The 16,175-nt window shown below is 42.5% G+C and overlaps 2 protein-coding genes across 3 annotated transcripts; both read right to left on the bottom strand.

Annotated features, from left to right (window-relative positions):
• Positions 1-2,357: 2,357 nt before the first annotated feature.
• On the bottom strand, positions 2,358-4,938 carry mylz3 (myosin, light polypeptide 3, skeletal muscle; the record flags this gene model as incomplete). The annotated part of the gene is made up of 6 exons (XM_061692122.1): positions 2,358-3,090; positions 3,169-3,246; positions 3,336-3,506; positions 3,592-3,735; positions 4,446-4,473; positions 4,825-4,938. Coding segments are annotated over 6 exons (564 nt in total), but the record flags the coding sequence as incomplete, so codon positions are not given.
• Positions 4,939-6,270: 1,332 nt separating this feature from the next.
• Positions 6,271-15,756, bottom strand: lancl1 (LanC antibiotic synthetase component C-like 1 (bacterial)). Of its 2 annotated transcripts, XM_061678289.1 has the most exons (10): positions 15,568-15,756; positions 15,365-15,466; positions 15,170-15,287; positions 12,862-13,072; positions 10,753-10,900; positions 10,519-10,665; positions 10,260-10,442; positions 9,126-9,302; positions 6,722-6,794; positions 6,271-6,634 (listed from the first exon to the last, which is right to left on the bottom strand). In XM_061678289.1, exons 2-10 carry the CDS (start codon positions 15,449-15,451, stop codon positions 6,558-6,560), a joined length of 1,221 nt encoding a protein of 406 aa, XP_061534273.1. In that variant the 5' UTR covers positions 15,452-15,466; positions 15,568-15,756; the 3' UTR covers positions 6,271-6,557. The 2 variants fall into 2 exon arrangements, with proteins under 2 accessions (XP_061534273.1, XP_061534262.1); XM_061678278.1 differs by having other exon boundaries at positions 15,365-15,756.
• Positions 15,757-16,175: the final 419 nt, after the last annotated feature.

The raw sequence follows: 16,175 nt of genomic DNA, 5'->3' as shown, positions 1-16,175 counted from the left end.
ATTGTACCTCTTCCTCTCTCCTGTTCCAAATAAGACCAAATTTGATGTTGTTGGAGTAATATTTCCTATATATACATATTATATTTTATTAAGCCATATAATAGTTTAGTGGAACCTATTATTTTGTCACCTCCACCGCTATAGCCTGCTACTGTATCCAATGGTTTTAAATACAAGACTACACAGAAGTACTTAAAATTTTCAGTCTTTTTTCTTGCTATCAGTTGATATTTTCTTTCATTCTAGTATGTTTGATTGCATTTCATGTCTCGCATGTATTTTATTGGATGGACGTTTTTAATTTAGTGATAATTTCTCATATCACTTGAGTAAGCCTACGTACAACTAGTGTTACATGTTCCACACTTGAGAAATCACTGTTCCAATCCAATTACTGTGCCCTGTTCATGGTCGGGTCTTCTTTGTGATCTGGTTGTGTTTTTGTGTCACACGAGAACATGTAAACTTTTTCCATGTTTGACAGTTACATAAATTTAGTAATTATTCAATCATAACATCACTTTACACACTTCCACAAACATTTATAATAACACAAAGGTACTATATGTGTTTGTTTCTGTTGCAAATCTCCTCCTTTGCAGTCAACCTTGACTACGATACGCCATTTACTTTTTCCCTTTTAAATGTTATTCAATTTACAGTTTTTTATTACATGTACAGGTTTATATCAATACATTAGACTATTTTGGGAAGCTCAATTTATTTCAATCGTTCAATTAAAAAAATGAAACTCATACAGTATTTATACAGAATTGTGTAGATTGACTACATTTACTTAAAATGTTGCTGATTATAGCTTACAGTAAAAAAAAAAAAAAAAAAACCTAAATTGACCATTGATCCATTTTTTATAGCACTTGTCCTCATTAGGCTCCCGGGTGAGCTGAAGCCTATCCCAGCAAACTCGAATTCATTGAGCTGCGCCTGCTGTATGTGCAGTACATTTTCTCTTGATGTAGCCAAATTTTGCAGCTTATTTGTTGCTCTAAGCGTGTGAATGAAAGATCAAGAACAGACTGAGCTGGGATGTACAACCCCAATTCCAATGAAGTTGGGACGTTGTGTTAAACATAAATAAAAAGAGAATACAATGATTTGCCAATCATGTTCAACCTATATTTAATTGAATACACTAAAAAGACAAGATATTTAATGTTCAAACTTTATTGTTTTTAGCAAATAATCATTAACTTAGAATTTTATGGCTGCAACACGTTCCAAACAAGCTGGGACAGGTGGCAAAAAGACTGAGGAAGTTGAGGAATGCTCATCAAACACCTGTTTGAAACATCCCACAGGTGAACAGGCTAATTGGGAACAGGTGGGTGCCATGATTGGAAATAAAAGGAGCTTCCCTGAATTGCTCAGTCATTCACAAGCAAAGATGGGGCGAGGTTCACCCCTTTATGAACAAGTGCGTGAGAAAATAGTCGAACAGTTTAAGGACAATGTTCCTCATCGTACAATTGCAAGGAATTTAGGGATTTCATCATCTACGGTCCATAATATCATCAAAAGGTTCAGAGAATCTGGAGAAATCACTGCATGTAAGCGGCAAGGCCGAAAACCAACATTGAATGTCCGTGACCTTCGATCCCTCAGGTGGCACTGCAGCAAAAACCCACATCAATGTGTAAAGGATATCACCACATGGGCTCAGGAACACTTCAGAAAACCAATGTCAGTAAATACAGTTCGCCGCTACATCCGTAAGAGCAACTTGAAACAAAGCAAAAGCCATTTATCAACAACACCCAGAAACGCCGCCGGCTTCTCTGGGCCCGAGCTCATCCAAGATGGACAGATGAAAAGTGGAAAAGTGTTCTGTGGTCCGACGAGTCCACATTTCAAATTGTTTTTGGAAATCATGGACATCCTGTCCTCCGGGCCAGAGGAAAAGAATCATCCGGACTGTTATGGACGCAAAGTTCAAAAGCCAGCATCTGTGATGGTATGGAGCTGTGTTAGAACCACTGGCATGGGTAACTTACACATCTGCGAAGGCACCATTAATGCTGAAAGTTACATACAGGTTTTGGAGAAGCATATGTTGCCATCCAAACGTCTTTTTCATGGACGCTCCTGCTTATTTCAGCAAGACAATGCCAAACCACATTCTGCACGTGTTACAACAGCGTGGCTTTGTAGTAAAAGAGTGCGGGTACTAGGCTGGCCTGCCTGCAGTCCAGAGCTGTCTCCCATTGAAAATGTGTGGCGCATTATGAAGCGTAAAATACGACAACGGAGGCCCCGGACTGTTGAACAGCTGAAGCTGTACATCAAGCAAGAATGGGAAAGAATTCCACCTACAAAGCTTCAACAATTAGTGTCCTCAGTTCCCAAACGTTTATTGAATGTTGTTAAAAGAAAAGGTGATGTAACACAGTGGTAAACATGACCCTGTCCCAGCTTTTTTGGAACGTGTTGCAGCCATAAAATTCTAAGTTAATGATTATTTGCTAAAAACAATAAAGTTTAGCAGTTTGAACATTAAATATCTTGTCTTTGTAGTGTAGTCAATTAAATATAGGTTGAACATGATTTGCAAATCATTGTATTCTGTTTTTATTTATGTTTAACACAACGTCTCAACTTCATTGGAATTGGGGTTGTACTTTGGAAAAGTTTATTCTGCAGTGAACAGAGTGAATATAAATCACAGTCTTCAGGGAGGTGGGAGTCTTTGGCGGTCAGTCCACTACCATTCTCCAGGACCTTTGGCGCTGCTGGGCCAGTGATGGCTCGACTGAATGAGGTGGCGGTGGGAAGGGGAGGGTTCGGCCCTCACTTGATGAGCGGTCACCCCTGCTCCCCCGTTTCCTCACCTCATGTAGCGAGTGGAGACACGCCCCCGGTGGGAGGTGAGTGATGTGGTCTACAATGGAAAGGGATGTCCCGAGAAAGGAGGGTTGAAACGGAAAGGAAAACAAAATAAACAAGTTGGGTTCGCTTCAACATCCCTTGAACAAAGTCCTTGTCTTTTCTTGTTGGTCTTCCAAACAGTGTCCGGTGTCCTGAACACGCTCCTGCTGCGGGCTGCTTACACGGACATGATGTGCTTGACAAAAGCTGCAAATAGAACAGGTAGACAAGATTTAGTACCCAAGAAAGAGAATGACAAGGCATATACTGTGCTGGGAAACATACCCTCATAGTGCACACTGCCATTCTCATCCTCCTGGCCGGTCATGAGGGCATCAATCTCGGGCTCGCTCATCTTCTCTCCTGTTGGCCGACATCGCCCCATGTCACAAATGATGCTCGACGTTTGAGTGCCTTTGTGTTTATTTGAGGGAATGCACGGTGAGACTCACCCAGGGTGGACAGCACAATGCGCAGCTCAGCACCCATGACGGTGCCGTTGCTCTCCTTGTCGAAGACGCGCAGACCCTCAACGTAGTCGTCGTAGGTACCCTTGGCCAGAGCATCCACCTGTTTCAGCATGGGGAGGAAGGTGTCAAAGTTGACCCTCTTGTTGGCCATGTCTGCAGGGGATGTCACAAGTGAAGGGGCATTAAGTACACACACCAGTTTGTCTGCCAAGGCATTTCTGAGCGGTCGTGTTCTTACCATCTGCGCTGGGGTTGCCCAGGATATGGACGACGTCCTTGTTGGTGGGGTTCTGGCCCAGAGCACGCATAATGTCGGCCACCTGGTTGTAGGCCACCTGGCTGTCACCAATTCTGTCAAAGAGACTGAAGGCCTCCTTGAAGTCTGAGAAGGAGAGAACATGGGAAATTCTTACACTCACTGGGATTTAAAAAAAAAAAAAAAAAAAAAAGGGTTTTACTTGATATCGATGTTTGCCACCATGACAGCTACCGTATGTGGCGCCATGCTGGCTCGCAGAAAGGAAAGGCTAAGAGGCAGTGGAGGTGATCTATTTTTGTCCATCAGACTGTCAAGATGGATGACGCTTTTTTATTTTGTGGCAACAGCTGTAGCACACAAACCACCCCCACCCCTCCTCTATTGCTCTCCATGGGGGTGGGGGTGGGGGTGCAAACTGATACCCCCTGATAGTTGCCATATAGAGACATGGCAGCACTGTTAAACTTAAACATGCTGACTGGGGGAGTTCAGGGTGCTGGTAACTACTCTAAAGCCACAAAATGCAGCCGACTTCTTTCCATTACACAATTATTACGTCATCAAACGAAACATACAAGATTTCAATGGCAGTGAGGATCCCAATTTGGATTCCTGACTGTAAGGTGACCTTGCTCATCAAGTCTGGATGCTAAACCTTCACCCCTGGTGTTAACAGTGCAGCTCATATGGTCGGCTCAGAATAGACATAATTCACATTCCTATGGCAACTGGAGCAGATTACAGTTAATGGGAACCTAACTTCACCGAACCCATGAACAATAGAGTACAGGATCTTACTATTGAATGGCCATTGAAGAATCATCCTCACTTACCCTCAATTTGATCCGTTGTAAACTCGGTCTGTGACGGAAATTCATTCAAACACACACGCACACAAACACACGCACACAAAGATGTGAATCCAAATAATGTATCCATTAGATCACAAAGAGCAGACGCTTACTTAAGGATGACAAAATATTTCACTGTAAACTATTAAGAATTACATTTACTTATGTTTTTCACATGTTCATTTACAGTGTTGACATCATATTCTGGCAGTTCTGCTCAAACTAAACAAGTCATTTGCATTTTCTTGTCTATAATTTCTTTCCCAAGATTCCATCCAAATTAATCCAAAAGCAGCCAACAGTAATTGTATTGGTACCACTGCCCCACCCGAAAAGATTCACCACACAAGTGAGTACACACCATGTTGGAGAGTTGGAGATGCAGGAGAGGAAAGAACACAAGAGGCCAGTCCCGAGACAGAGTGGTCCTAAGCCTTGGGTCGAGCACGCTCTTATTTATTCCGGACCCGTGATGTCACACATGCTAATGAGGCGACTCAAATGACACACTGGGACATCTTTAACTTTCTTAGGGCAAACAAGAGAGGTGAGCGGTGCGGCCTGGCCGTGGTAGCAGCAGGCCTTTAGATGGGGACAGGGCTATTTTTAGGATCAAGACTTTGAGCCACAATAGTTAAAAGCATTTTAAAACTGCAGTTTAAAACTGTAAAAGTATTTGATGGTATTTGCCTTTGTCTCGTTTCAAAGACGAAAACAGACTTTGATGGTGAAAATGTATTAAACCTATGCAGCCAAGTGACCCGCTTCAGAAGGCTTCAAAAGCCAGAGAGATCATTTATCCTTTTTTTTTTTTGAAGCTCAGGAAGATGTTTCCTCTTATTATGGTGAATCAACAGGAGGATATAACCATGCTGAAGATCCCATCTTCACCACACATTTACATAATGTTGTCCTCTTTGAAGTGTATGAGTGATATGTCCAATCAGATCATGAACAGAAAATGTAGTGACAATAACTGGGATGAACGGCTTGTTCAGCATCACCACCACCAGCGCTCTCCATGGTGCTGAGACGCAGCCTGTGACTGTTGGAACCGTCTGCTAGTATGGGTCATGTTGGCAGTCTTTCCTAACTACATAGTCTGTCACTTGTTGATGGTAAACTCAAAATAAAAAAAAACGCCCAGAGAGCTGATCATACACAGTTAAGTTGGTGAACAAATGACACGAACAGATTGATGTGTAACGCGCTTGATGCTTCGCCATCCGCCGTGTACCATACAAGTATAACCCAAACATAAGGGGGTTTGAATGAAAGGGTGAACCCAGTGAGGACACACCCCTGCACAGATGAGCTCTATTTTTAAACATTCCTGCTTGAGGTGTTCGGTTACGTAGATGGGAAGGCGGGGAACGCAAACACTACCTCTTGCTTCTCCGGCATGCCCCCTCCCGCCCGGCACGCACACAAACCCTCCAACCGTATGTCACAGAGAAGGACCAAAGATTAAAAAAAGAGCGGTGGCATTGTGTCGCTGTGTGGCGTTTGGGGGAGTGGAAAGTATGAGCCTTATTTGGAAAAGAGAGCTGTCAAGCCATATGTTGCACTGGAGAAGAGGCACACAAGACAACACCTGACCCACTTGCTTCGAAGTGTCTGGGATGAAAGTGGTTAACACAGTCATTGTCATCTAACATTTTATCATCCCACTGGAATCAAGGGTAATCGACACTAAATGTAACCATCAAATTAAAATAACGCATAGTGAAAAGGAAATCTTCCAATGGGGACCATTGGTGCCACCCTGTGGTGGGTTATGCTGCTGCACAAGAACAACAATAGTTGCTGTGAGAAATCACTCAATTTATTTCCCCGACAGTGCAAAGGATGCATTTATGACAGCATAAATAGCAAATGGATTACATAAAAAAATGACAGATGACTGAAATTGTTAGCCGTAAAAATTAAAAGAACAATCTTTACATTTCATTGCGACCATTGTGGTTGATGTAAATTTATTAGAGTAAGGAAATGAAGCTGGAAAAACACAGACATGACACATCCGGTCTTGTTGGGTCACAGCAGGTCATCGACCTGTTGATTTGAGGTTGGGGGAAGGGCTGCTGGGGAAAATCACACCTCGAAGGCTGGAAAACGTGCTTGCGCTGGCTGCAGGAGATCGGCCAAAAAGTAGATGGTACCTGCCATGCCTACCAAAAGAGAAACAGTTTGGTTCAAGTCCATTTCTTTCAGTGACTCTGATTTATATTTTGAGAACAATATTTTAGCACTCATACCCTCAAAAAGTGAGAAGGGAGTATCCGGTGTTCTGCAGCCATGTGAGCCATAGTTCATGCACCAGTCTGCAAACTGAACAGCAAAGACAACATCTCAGTGTAGCACAGGGGTGGCCAACCCGTGGCTCGCGAGCCTCATGTGGCTCTCTAACTAGTTTCATGCGGCTCTTCAGGAGCTGTCACATGACATGCGTCAAAAATGCTTGGCTGGCGCTGTCATTCACTCCCCCTACAGCGAGATGGCACGCTGACCATGTAAGCCTGTTTGAGTGACGTCAAACGAGCGACGAGAGAATCTTTGGTGTGACATCATTTGTGTTGTAAACAATTTCCGTCAAGTTACCTCTTGAAATGGCAGGGAAAAAAGCACAGCCAAACGAAAATATGAAGAAGAACACAGGACGGTCGCTTTGAAAAGCCACGCAGAAAAGCAGGTGCAGTTTTTCCAAAAATGTACGAAACACTCGGAGACCGTAACGCTTGCATCATATCAGCTGGCTTGGAACATAGCACGGGCTAAAAAGCCATACAACGAAGGGGACTTCATTAAAAAATGCCTCATTGACGCCTTTGAAATCTTGGCTCCTGGAGACGACAAACTAAAACGGAGCGTATCAGACGTTCAACTGTCCCGCCACAGTCTTAAACGCAGAATATCGGATATTAATACAGCTCTTGAATCACAGTTGCACTCTGACCTTCAAGCATGTGAGTATTTTAGTGTGGCATTGGATGAGAGTTGTGACATACAAGACAAGCCTCAGTTGGCAATATTTGCACGGTCTGTGTCAAATGAATGTATGATCAAAGAAGAACTCCTTGATATTGTGCCATTAAAAGTCAGAACCCGTGGCATAGATGTGAAAGAAGCAATGATGGCTGCGTTTGCAAAAGCAAATCTGCCCATACCGAAACTAACTGCAATAGCCACGGATGGAGCGCCAGCCATGATCGGATCCGTGAACGGGCTTGTGGGGCTGTGCAAAGCTGATCAAACATTTCCCGACTTTTGGAATTTCCACTGCATCATCCACAGGGAGCAACTCGAGTCTAAATCATTGAATTTAAACAACGTCATGAAGCCTGTGATGGAAATCGTCAACTACATCCGCACACATGCGCTTAACCACAGGCAATTCAGGAATCTCATCGCTGAGCTGGACCAAGGGCCTCCAGGTGACCTACCGCTGCACTGCACTGTGAGGTGGCTGTCAAAAAGCAAGGTACTCTCTCGCTTCTTTGAGCTTTTGGATGCTGTGAAACTGTTCATGGAAGAGAAGGACAAGGACTATCCCGAGCTCTCAGACCTCGAGTGCATTATGGATCTGGCATTTTCAGTCGACATGCCTGTGTCACTTGGACAGACTGAACCTGACCCTGCAGGGTAAGTTAAAAATGCTGCCTGACCTGGTGCAAAGTGTGTTTGCGTTTGTCAACAAACTAAAGCTGTTCGAGGCGCATATTCAAAAGGGAGATTTAACACATTTTCATACTCTGCTAAAAGCCAGTGAGCAAGTCACCAGCGCCGCCCTGAAAAAGAAAAGAGACAGATATGCAACACTGGTTGCAAACCTGCACGAAAGCTTTGTGACCCGGTTCTGTGATCTACAACTGAAAAGACCACAGATTACGTTCCTCGTCGACCCATTTAATGCGGAGACAGACTGTTTGAAAGCCCCGCTCGTCACAGATGAGGCTGCGGCTGATTTGGAGATGATCAACCTTTGTGAGGAGGATCAACTGAAAGCTGTTTTAAGGGAAGGGGCCGTTGAGTTCTGGAAAAGTGTGCCAATTGAAAAATACCCCAACATCAAACGAGCTGCGCTTAAGATACTGTCCATGTTTGGGTCAACGTACGTCTGCGAGTCTGTGTTTTCTACCCTAAAACATGTGAAATCAAAGCATCGATCTGTTCTGACTGACACTCATTTGAAAGAATTGCTTAGAGTGGCAACAACAGAATACAAACCAGATTTGAAGAGGATTGTTCAAGGTAAGGAATGCCAGAAGTCTCACTAAGCAGCATAGTAAGACAAAGATGTTATTGAAAATTATTCTATTATTGTTTGTGGACTTGCTTGAACTGAGAGTTTGTGTGTGTGTGAGACAGTGCACACAATGTTAACTGTTGAAAATTACTGATATCATGTTGGTGTGGTTATTTTCATTAGATCTGGCTGAGCAGAGGTCTGTGTCTGCGTGCATACATGATTAAAAGATGATGTTCATGTGTACCCATGTGTATGATGTGGCTCTTTGCAGTAACACAGAAAAAAAAGTGGCTCTTAGTCTCTGACTAGTTGGCCACCCCTGGTGTAGCAGATCCAGAAAAGTACGCTACGTGCCATATAATTCAGGAAGTAGCTCAGACTGCGTCAGTAATACATAATTTCCGTGCACAAACCATGCAGGCTCTGTAAAGGTGCTTGAGATCCTGTGTTTGACGGTACAGAGCCAGGAAGGCATAAGCGTTGCCTGCCGCGCCATGACACAGCCCGTAGCCTTTCTTTACCAATCCCCACCGCCACACAACCTCGCCACACTGCAGAGCATCCGCCAGGTACTGAGATTCTCCAAACACCTGGAACATCCAAAATGAATGAATTAAGCTAGATCATAAGATGGTGACAGAACATGGGAGATATTGTCTTTCATGTATTTGATATTGCTGAAGAGCATGCACACATGGATTTGTGACTGTATGCTATTTCTATACCAGAATTCTTTATTTTTATTACTCCACCACTTTTCTGTCCTTTAACTACGTCCATATTTCTCCACCAATTCAAACCATTCCCAAATCATAATATTCACCTCATTGAGGACATCCGGTCAACTTTTTTCTTTTTCACATTTAAAAAAAAAACACTTTTCCCACAATTCCATATTTTCCATGAGAATAATTACCAGTGAAACAAATAGACACTTTTTCCAAATTTAACTCATCCTTCCATATTTCACAACTTATTTAACCGATTTAAACCATTTCAACTTCAAACTGTTGAGTTCATTTAGGACACATCCACAACTGTTGTCAGTCCCAAAATTCACACATTTTCACGATAAATCTCCAAAATGAAGACATATTTTACATATTTACCTCCTTCTACATTTCGTCACTGATTCAAACCATTTCAACTTCAAAATGTTCAACTCATTCGGAACATCTACAGAGCTATTTATAACATTCTCAAAATGGCCATATTTTCACAGTATACATTTTTAGCTCTTCCTTTCACATTTCTCAACGAATTCACAAACTATTTCAACTTGAAACTGTTCAGCTTGTTAAGTACATGTGAGGAACTATAACATTCCCAAATTTTGACAATAAAAATAAAGTTTTTACATGTCAACCTCCTTTCACATTTCTTGACCAATTCAAACCATTCCAATATCAAGGCTCACATTCTACATCTCAACAATGCAACTAATTCCACAGCATTTCAGTTTAGTGTCATCTCTTCAGCATTTCCACGCAATTTCTAAAAAAAAACACATTCTCTCTCTTATGATATAATTACAACTCCGCATTTACCTTGTGTGCCTGCAGGAGCATATAGATGACGCCCGGGGATCCATGGCACCAGTGCACTAGCAGGTCACGACCATCTCCGATGCAGGGAGGATAGTTCCCCGAGGGGAACTTAATATGGCGAACATAGTCGACGCTGGGTTTGACCATCCTCCGAACGTTCTCCTCAGCTGCAACAAACCCAGACTGCCAGGGTCCAAGAAGGTAGGAGTCAAACAGGGGGTTTGTTGCTATGCTAACGTCAGAATGATGGTTCCTTTACCTGCATGAGGAAGTAGTAAATGCCAGCCAATCCGTGGGCAGCGCCTACATATTGTTCATTGTGCCACTCATAAATCAGGGGGCTTTGATTCTGGATGTGAAACTTCCTACTGAGGTGCTCGCCTGATGCCAAAACAGCCTCACTGATCTGAGAGAGAATACAACGAAACATTGCTGTTAATCAGTGACTATTAAAATAAGAAGCCAATAAAGGGCAATAATAATAATTTGTCACCTGCTGGATGTGCTGCAGTGGGATTCTGTCTGTGCCGAGCTGCTGGTTGATGAAGATGAGAGAATAGAGGTAACCCACGCGACCATAGAGGAGCTCGTCTGGCATCCCGCCTGAACCTTTCACAACAGTCTGGTGATACTGCAGCAGTCTGCAAGAGATGAAAGATGAGAGTGACACTCCTCCAAACAACACCCGTTTGACAATTAACGATGGGTAGTTTTACGATTTCTAAGTCTAATTAAATCTAAGTCATTCTTTAGAAATTGTCTGTGAATGCTGAAATGCTGTGGAATTAATTGAAATGCAGATTTGAGACTTGGAATGGTTTGAATCGGTCATGAAATGTGGAAGTAGGAAGTAAATGCGTAAAGATCGATTCATTTGGGAACTTTATTTGGAAAATTTGGGAATTTTAGGAGTGGGAATACTTCAGGATGTCCTGAATGAGCTGAATAATTTAAGGTTGAAATCATTTAATAGATCATTTCACACTTGTGACTTGTGAGTCCAGGGATGCTTATGTAAAGGAAACAATGAGTCCCTGTAACTTATCATCACGGAATACAGATACAGGAATCCTCCGCTACATCGCGGTTTTTGCTTCACGGTTCCGCTATATTTCAGATTTCTATTACAGTTGTTACTCTTAAATCTTTTATACTGTTTGTACAGAAGTTTTGTGTTATCCATTGCTCTGGTTCTCTATCAATATATTACATTCAGGCCTGCCAAGATATCAAATTATTTTCGAACAATAAAGTTTCCCATAAACCTTCAATATAAACAATAGTATCAATGTTTTTTTTTTTATGCCATTGATATAAAGACTTGTACACATATTACAAATGCTGCCCTGGTAATCAAACATATGAGCACAACTGTGTAATGTTCCTTCATTTACTAAATAAAAGTAGGGCTGCATTTCACAATAAGAACAAGAAAATAAAAAGACAAAGTTATACATGTTCAAATAAAGTGCTGAACTAAAGCTAATACTAGAAACACATATCAGTCACATGTTTCAATACTGGGTGGCTTCAAACAAAAGGTGCTGTGTCTTGAGTTGTTTAACACACGTATATGTAAATACATTGAAATAAAAGCTGGAATTCTGAATTTTTGTCTCATATTCATCTTTTGATCTGAAACCCAAATGTCTTCAGTGTACAACAAATACAAAGGTATTGACCTTGCCATTGCAATACTGTTGGAGGGGACTGTGTATGCACTTTTAATAACAGCTCCCAGTGGGAACTTCCCACTTAACAGCCTTTGTGCATCTTCACTTAAACAGCTAGCATTTTGTGACATAATACATTAGGTTCATGGCTGTGCATTTATGCGCTTATATTCTTTGTACAATTTTTTTGTTCATGTTCATTTTGTAAAAATGAATAAATAAAATATTTCCATCTCCTTTCACCTAAATCCTCCCCTGTTTGTGTACATAATGATAATCCATTTTATTCTTATTCCTCTCTGGCCACATTTGCCACGTTTCTCACCCACTTGACTCAAAGTTTTGCCACTAACGGATCATCAGATTGGTCATATGTCACACAGTGACTACGCTGAGCAAATTCAGCGTCACATTTTGTAACCGCTGTCTTGGCGCTTCTTAGTCGAACGCTCCACTTCCGCGCCCATGCATTGGTGAACGTAAGCGCGTTGTGTCACATACGCCACTGCCGTCTCCCGTCTTCGCAACCGTCTCTGCGGTAAACCTGATTTGCAGTTTTGCTTTTCAACGTGCTTTTTGATGTGCAAAATGCGAATTTTGACCCGGAAACTGCAATGCGAGGCTGCTTAATTCAAGCTTTGTACACATATGTAGGTAAGCAATGTTGTGCGTCAGTGGACGCATATTAACAAAGCTTTTTGCGTCCCTCATCATTTTTGTACGTCAGGGACGCGGGACGCATATCAAACCAGATCCCTGCATTTGAATCAGACATGAAATGTGGAAGGAGCAGGTAAGTTTGTAAAATATTTCATTGTAATCTTAATTGTGAAAATGTGTGAATTTTACTGTGAAAAGTGTCGAATTTTGGGAATGTGGAAAAGAGTTCCCAAGGCGTTTTGAATGAGCTCAACAGTTTGTATTGTGACCTTCTGATGCACTCGTCGGCCTCTCCTGGCTTTTGCAGCTGATGGTACACCACAGCGGCCACAGCCAGTGGCCCTGCGTCGCCACAAAGGAAAGTGACGTCATGGTTGCGGGTCAGGCACTTCAGACTGCGGCTGACGTGTTCCAGAGCCTTCTGGAGGAACGCTGGTTGCTTGAAAATGCGGTGGATGTGCAGGTATAGCAATGCAATTCCTGGACAACATAAAAACAACAACCACCAAGTAGACATCCCACCTTACTGAATGTCAATTTGGATGTGAGGCACGATGACATCAATAAACAAATGTTTTCTGTTGACCCTAGTTCCATCTCTGCCTTTGCCCCGGTCAAAGCCTGATTGTTAAGTATTGTACTCCACAGTCTATCATTCTGGCTTGGCTATACATTAGGCCCATAGAAACACCAAAGTAAACACACACATACATGGAGATCGTATGGTTCGTGTGTCTCAGTGCCCACACATTCTATACAGCTTAATAATTAAAGAGGCAGGACAGCGTGCAAAGAAAGAACAAGGAACATCCTTTACATCGAAGCATGAAAGGTCAAATTTGGAGTAGGAAGTTGCTCAAAGAAGCTGATTTCATGCAGGCTTTATAAGAAGGCAGAGCTAACCATAGACTTAATCTCTCTCAAGCCCTACAGACCTTGATCTGATACTTGCTGAGTGTCAATAAAATTCTCGTTGTTCAACAAGCTTGTATCAGCATAGTCTACCTTCAACATCAAACACCTCATAATATAAATACATTATATCAGTAAATATATAAGTTATAAGCCCAGTATTGTTCTCCAAAAACCGCTAACTTCACACACTCTCCAACCGTCACACATCGGTGTCATTTTCAAATGCAACCTGTCGTTTGAGCCACATGTCAACCGAGTACCCAAAACTACCTTCCTTCACTTAGAAAACACATAACCCAGCTCCACTCCTCACTTACCTTCTCCACTGCAGAAACTCTAATATATGCATTCATCACATCCAGACGAGATCACTGCAACACCATACTATACGGGTCACCCGCCAAAGTCCTTCAGAAAATTCATCTCATCCAGAACGTAGCTGCCCGTCTCCTCACTCAGTCCTATTTCTGTGACCACATCACTCCCATCCTCCAAAACCTCCACTGGCTCCATATTTATGAACACATCTGGCTTAAACCAGGATATCTGGCAAATGTCCTCACTTCAACGACTCAATACCAACACACTACTACGTTACATTGAGTTGTATGTCACCGTTTGTGTTGTTAGGTACGAGTTAGCTGATGTTTTTTTCCCCTAGCTATACGATTCGGGAGCGGCACGGTGGCCAACTGGTTAGAGCGTCAGCCTCACAGTTCTGAGGACCCGGGTTCAATCCCCGGCCCCGCCTGTGTGGAGTTTGCATGTTCTCCCCGTGCCTGCGTGGGTTTTCTCCGGGCACTCCGGTTTCCTCCCACATCCCAAAAACATGCATTAATTGGAGACTCTAAATTGCCCGTAGGCATGACTGTGAGTGCGAATGGTTGTTTATTTCTATGTGCCCTGCGATTGACTGGCAACCAGTTCAGGGTGTACCCCGCCTCCTGCCCGATGACTGCTGGGATAGGCTCCAGCACGGCCGCGACCCTAGTGAGGAGAAGCGGCTTAGAAAGTGGATTTATATACGATTCGGGTGGTTCTGAAATGATTCAGGTGGTCAGACAGTACTGTCACACTGTCCTCTGTTTGAATCGGAATGAGAGAAGTTAGTTGATGTGTCACGTACATGTGATGATATTAAAGCCAAGGTGCTACTGAATAGCTTATTGACTGGAATAGGTATTTCTAGCCCATTTTGAGGGGTGCCGATCAAGCACCCCTAAAATATATCCAGCACCCCTAAACCTCTGATCCTAGAATCGCCCCTGCAAAATACCTTTTCACACACAATTCATCACACATAATTACGAGTGGCAAGAGACAGAGCAATTTCCGATTCCACAACTAGTAAACAAACCTGACATTTGACCAAGACTGAGCAACTGAAAGAGACAAAACAAAAAACAGAAAAACAAAAACATGGTAATTTGCTTGAATGATGATTTTAGCCTTCTTCTCTACCGCAGAAGCTTGAATGTGTGACGTGTCAATCGAAAAGGTGTTATGTGAGATAACTTGCATTCAAGGAAGACTGAGCGGGGGTCATCATTTACATTTCAATGGGTCAATTCATTTAAAAATAGACGCCTGATATTGGCAGATTGCTTTTCCATTTTCATATATGACCACGTCACGTGACCAGTAGTTCAACGATGCGTTTACCTGCCCAGCCGGTGTAGGTGGTACAATCTTTTGGGTCGGCGGACTTGAGCCCGTTGTCCATGACAGCCAAGAGCTCATCGATCTTGCTGCTCAAACGCTGGGCAAACGCCGATGTCAGCTACAAAGGCACACCACGTCTAATTAACTTAACACGGACACGAATGGACTAATGTTTCCATAATGAGTGTGGATTACCTTGCCATGTGAGTCAAAAAGCGACTGCGTGAGCTCAGGGCTGCCATCATAGTCTGGATAGGGATTCCTCAAGGCTCTCGTGTCCATTTCTCTTTAGATCGACTTAAAAAAAACGTAAAAGATTTCAATATAAGGGACAAGTGTAAAACAGCAGGGCGGTGACACTGAACTGAGGCTAAATATAACGATTCAAAAACACCCACGTAGGAGCTCATGTACCGAAAGCGCTAACTTGGGCTAAAAAACGAAATACGTTGACATGCACGAGAACTGGGTTTCAAGAAGAAATGCAGTTAATTCATTATTTTCGATTAAATCGATATGCAGCAAAGCAAATTCAGCCCACGGCGGGTCCGCTAATGTTTATGTTTATGTCCAATCTTCCTTGTCTTGTCTACCCAGCGCGGATTTGAGCATTGTGAAACTCTACTGCCCCTACGTGGTAAGGAAGAAGAATCAAGCTTGACAGACATCTCGGCGGGCGGTCGTAGTGTTGGTCGCAGATCTTTTTATACGGCACGAAGGCATCCATCCATCCATTTTCCGTACAGACTACCCTCAGTACAACACAATAAAACGTAATTTGTGGTCTTAAAGCTGAGCTGTTTCACAGAAATACTATTACAGTGCATAATTATATCAGAGATGGTATTCATATTTTAAGCCACTTTAACATTATGCAGTTTGAACATAAGCACTGTGCTTAAATAGGAACATTAAAAAAGCACTAAACAATGATTCAATTAAGTTAAACTAAAAGTTAAATAAAAATTGGACCTGAATAAATACTTAAAAACAAACAGTACTTAAA

The sequence above is a fragment of the Phycodurus eques genome, chromosome 1, assembly GCF_024500275.1.
Source record: "Phycodurus eques isolate BA_2022a chromosome 1, UOR_Pequ_1.1, whole genome shotgun sequence".
Taxonomy (NCBI): domain Eukaryota; kingdom Metazoa; phylum Chordata; class Actinopteri; order Syngnathiformes; family Syngnathidae; genus Phycodurus; species Phycodurus eques.
The sequence above is the reverse complement of the archived record's forward strand: the minus strand, read 5'-3'. Positions and strand labels throughout refer to the sequence as shown.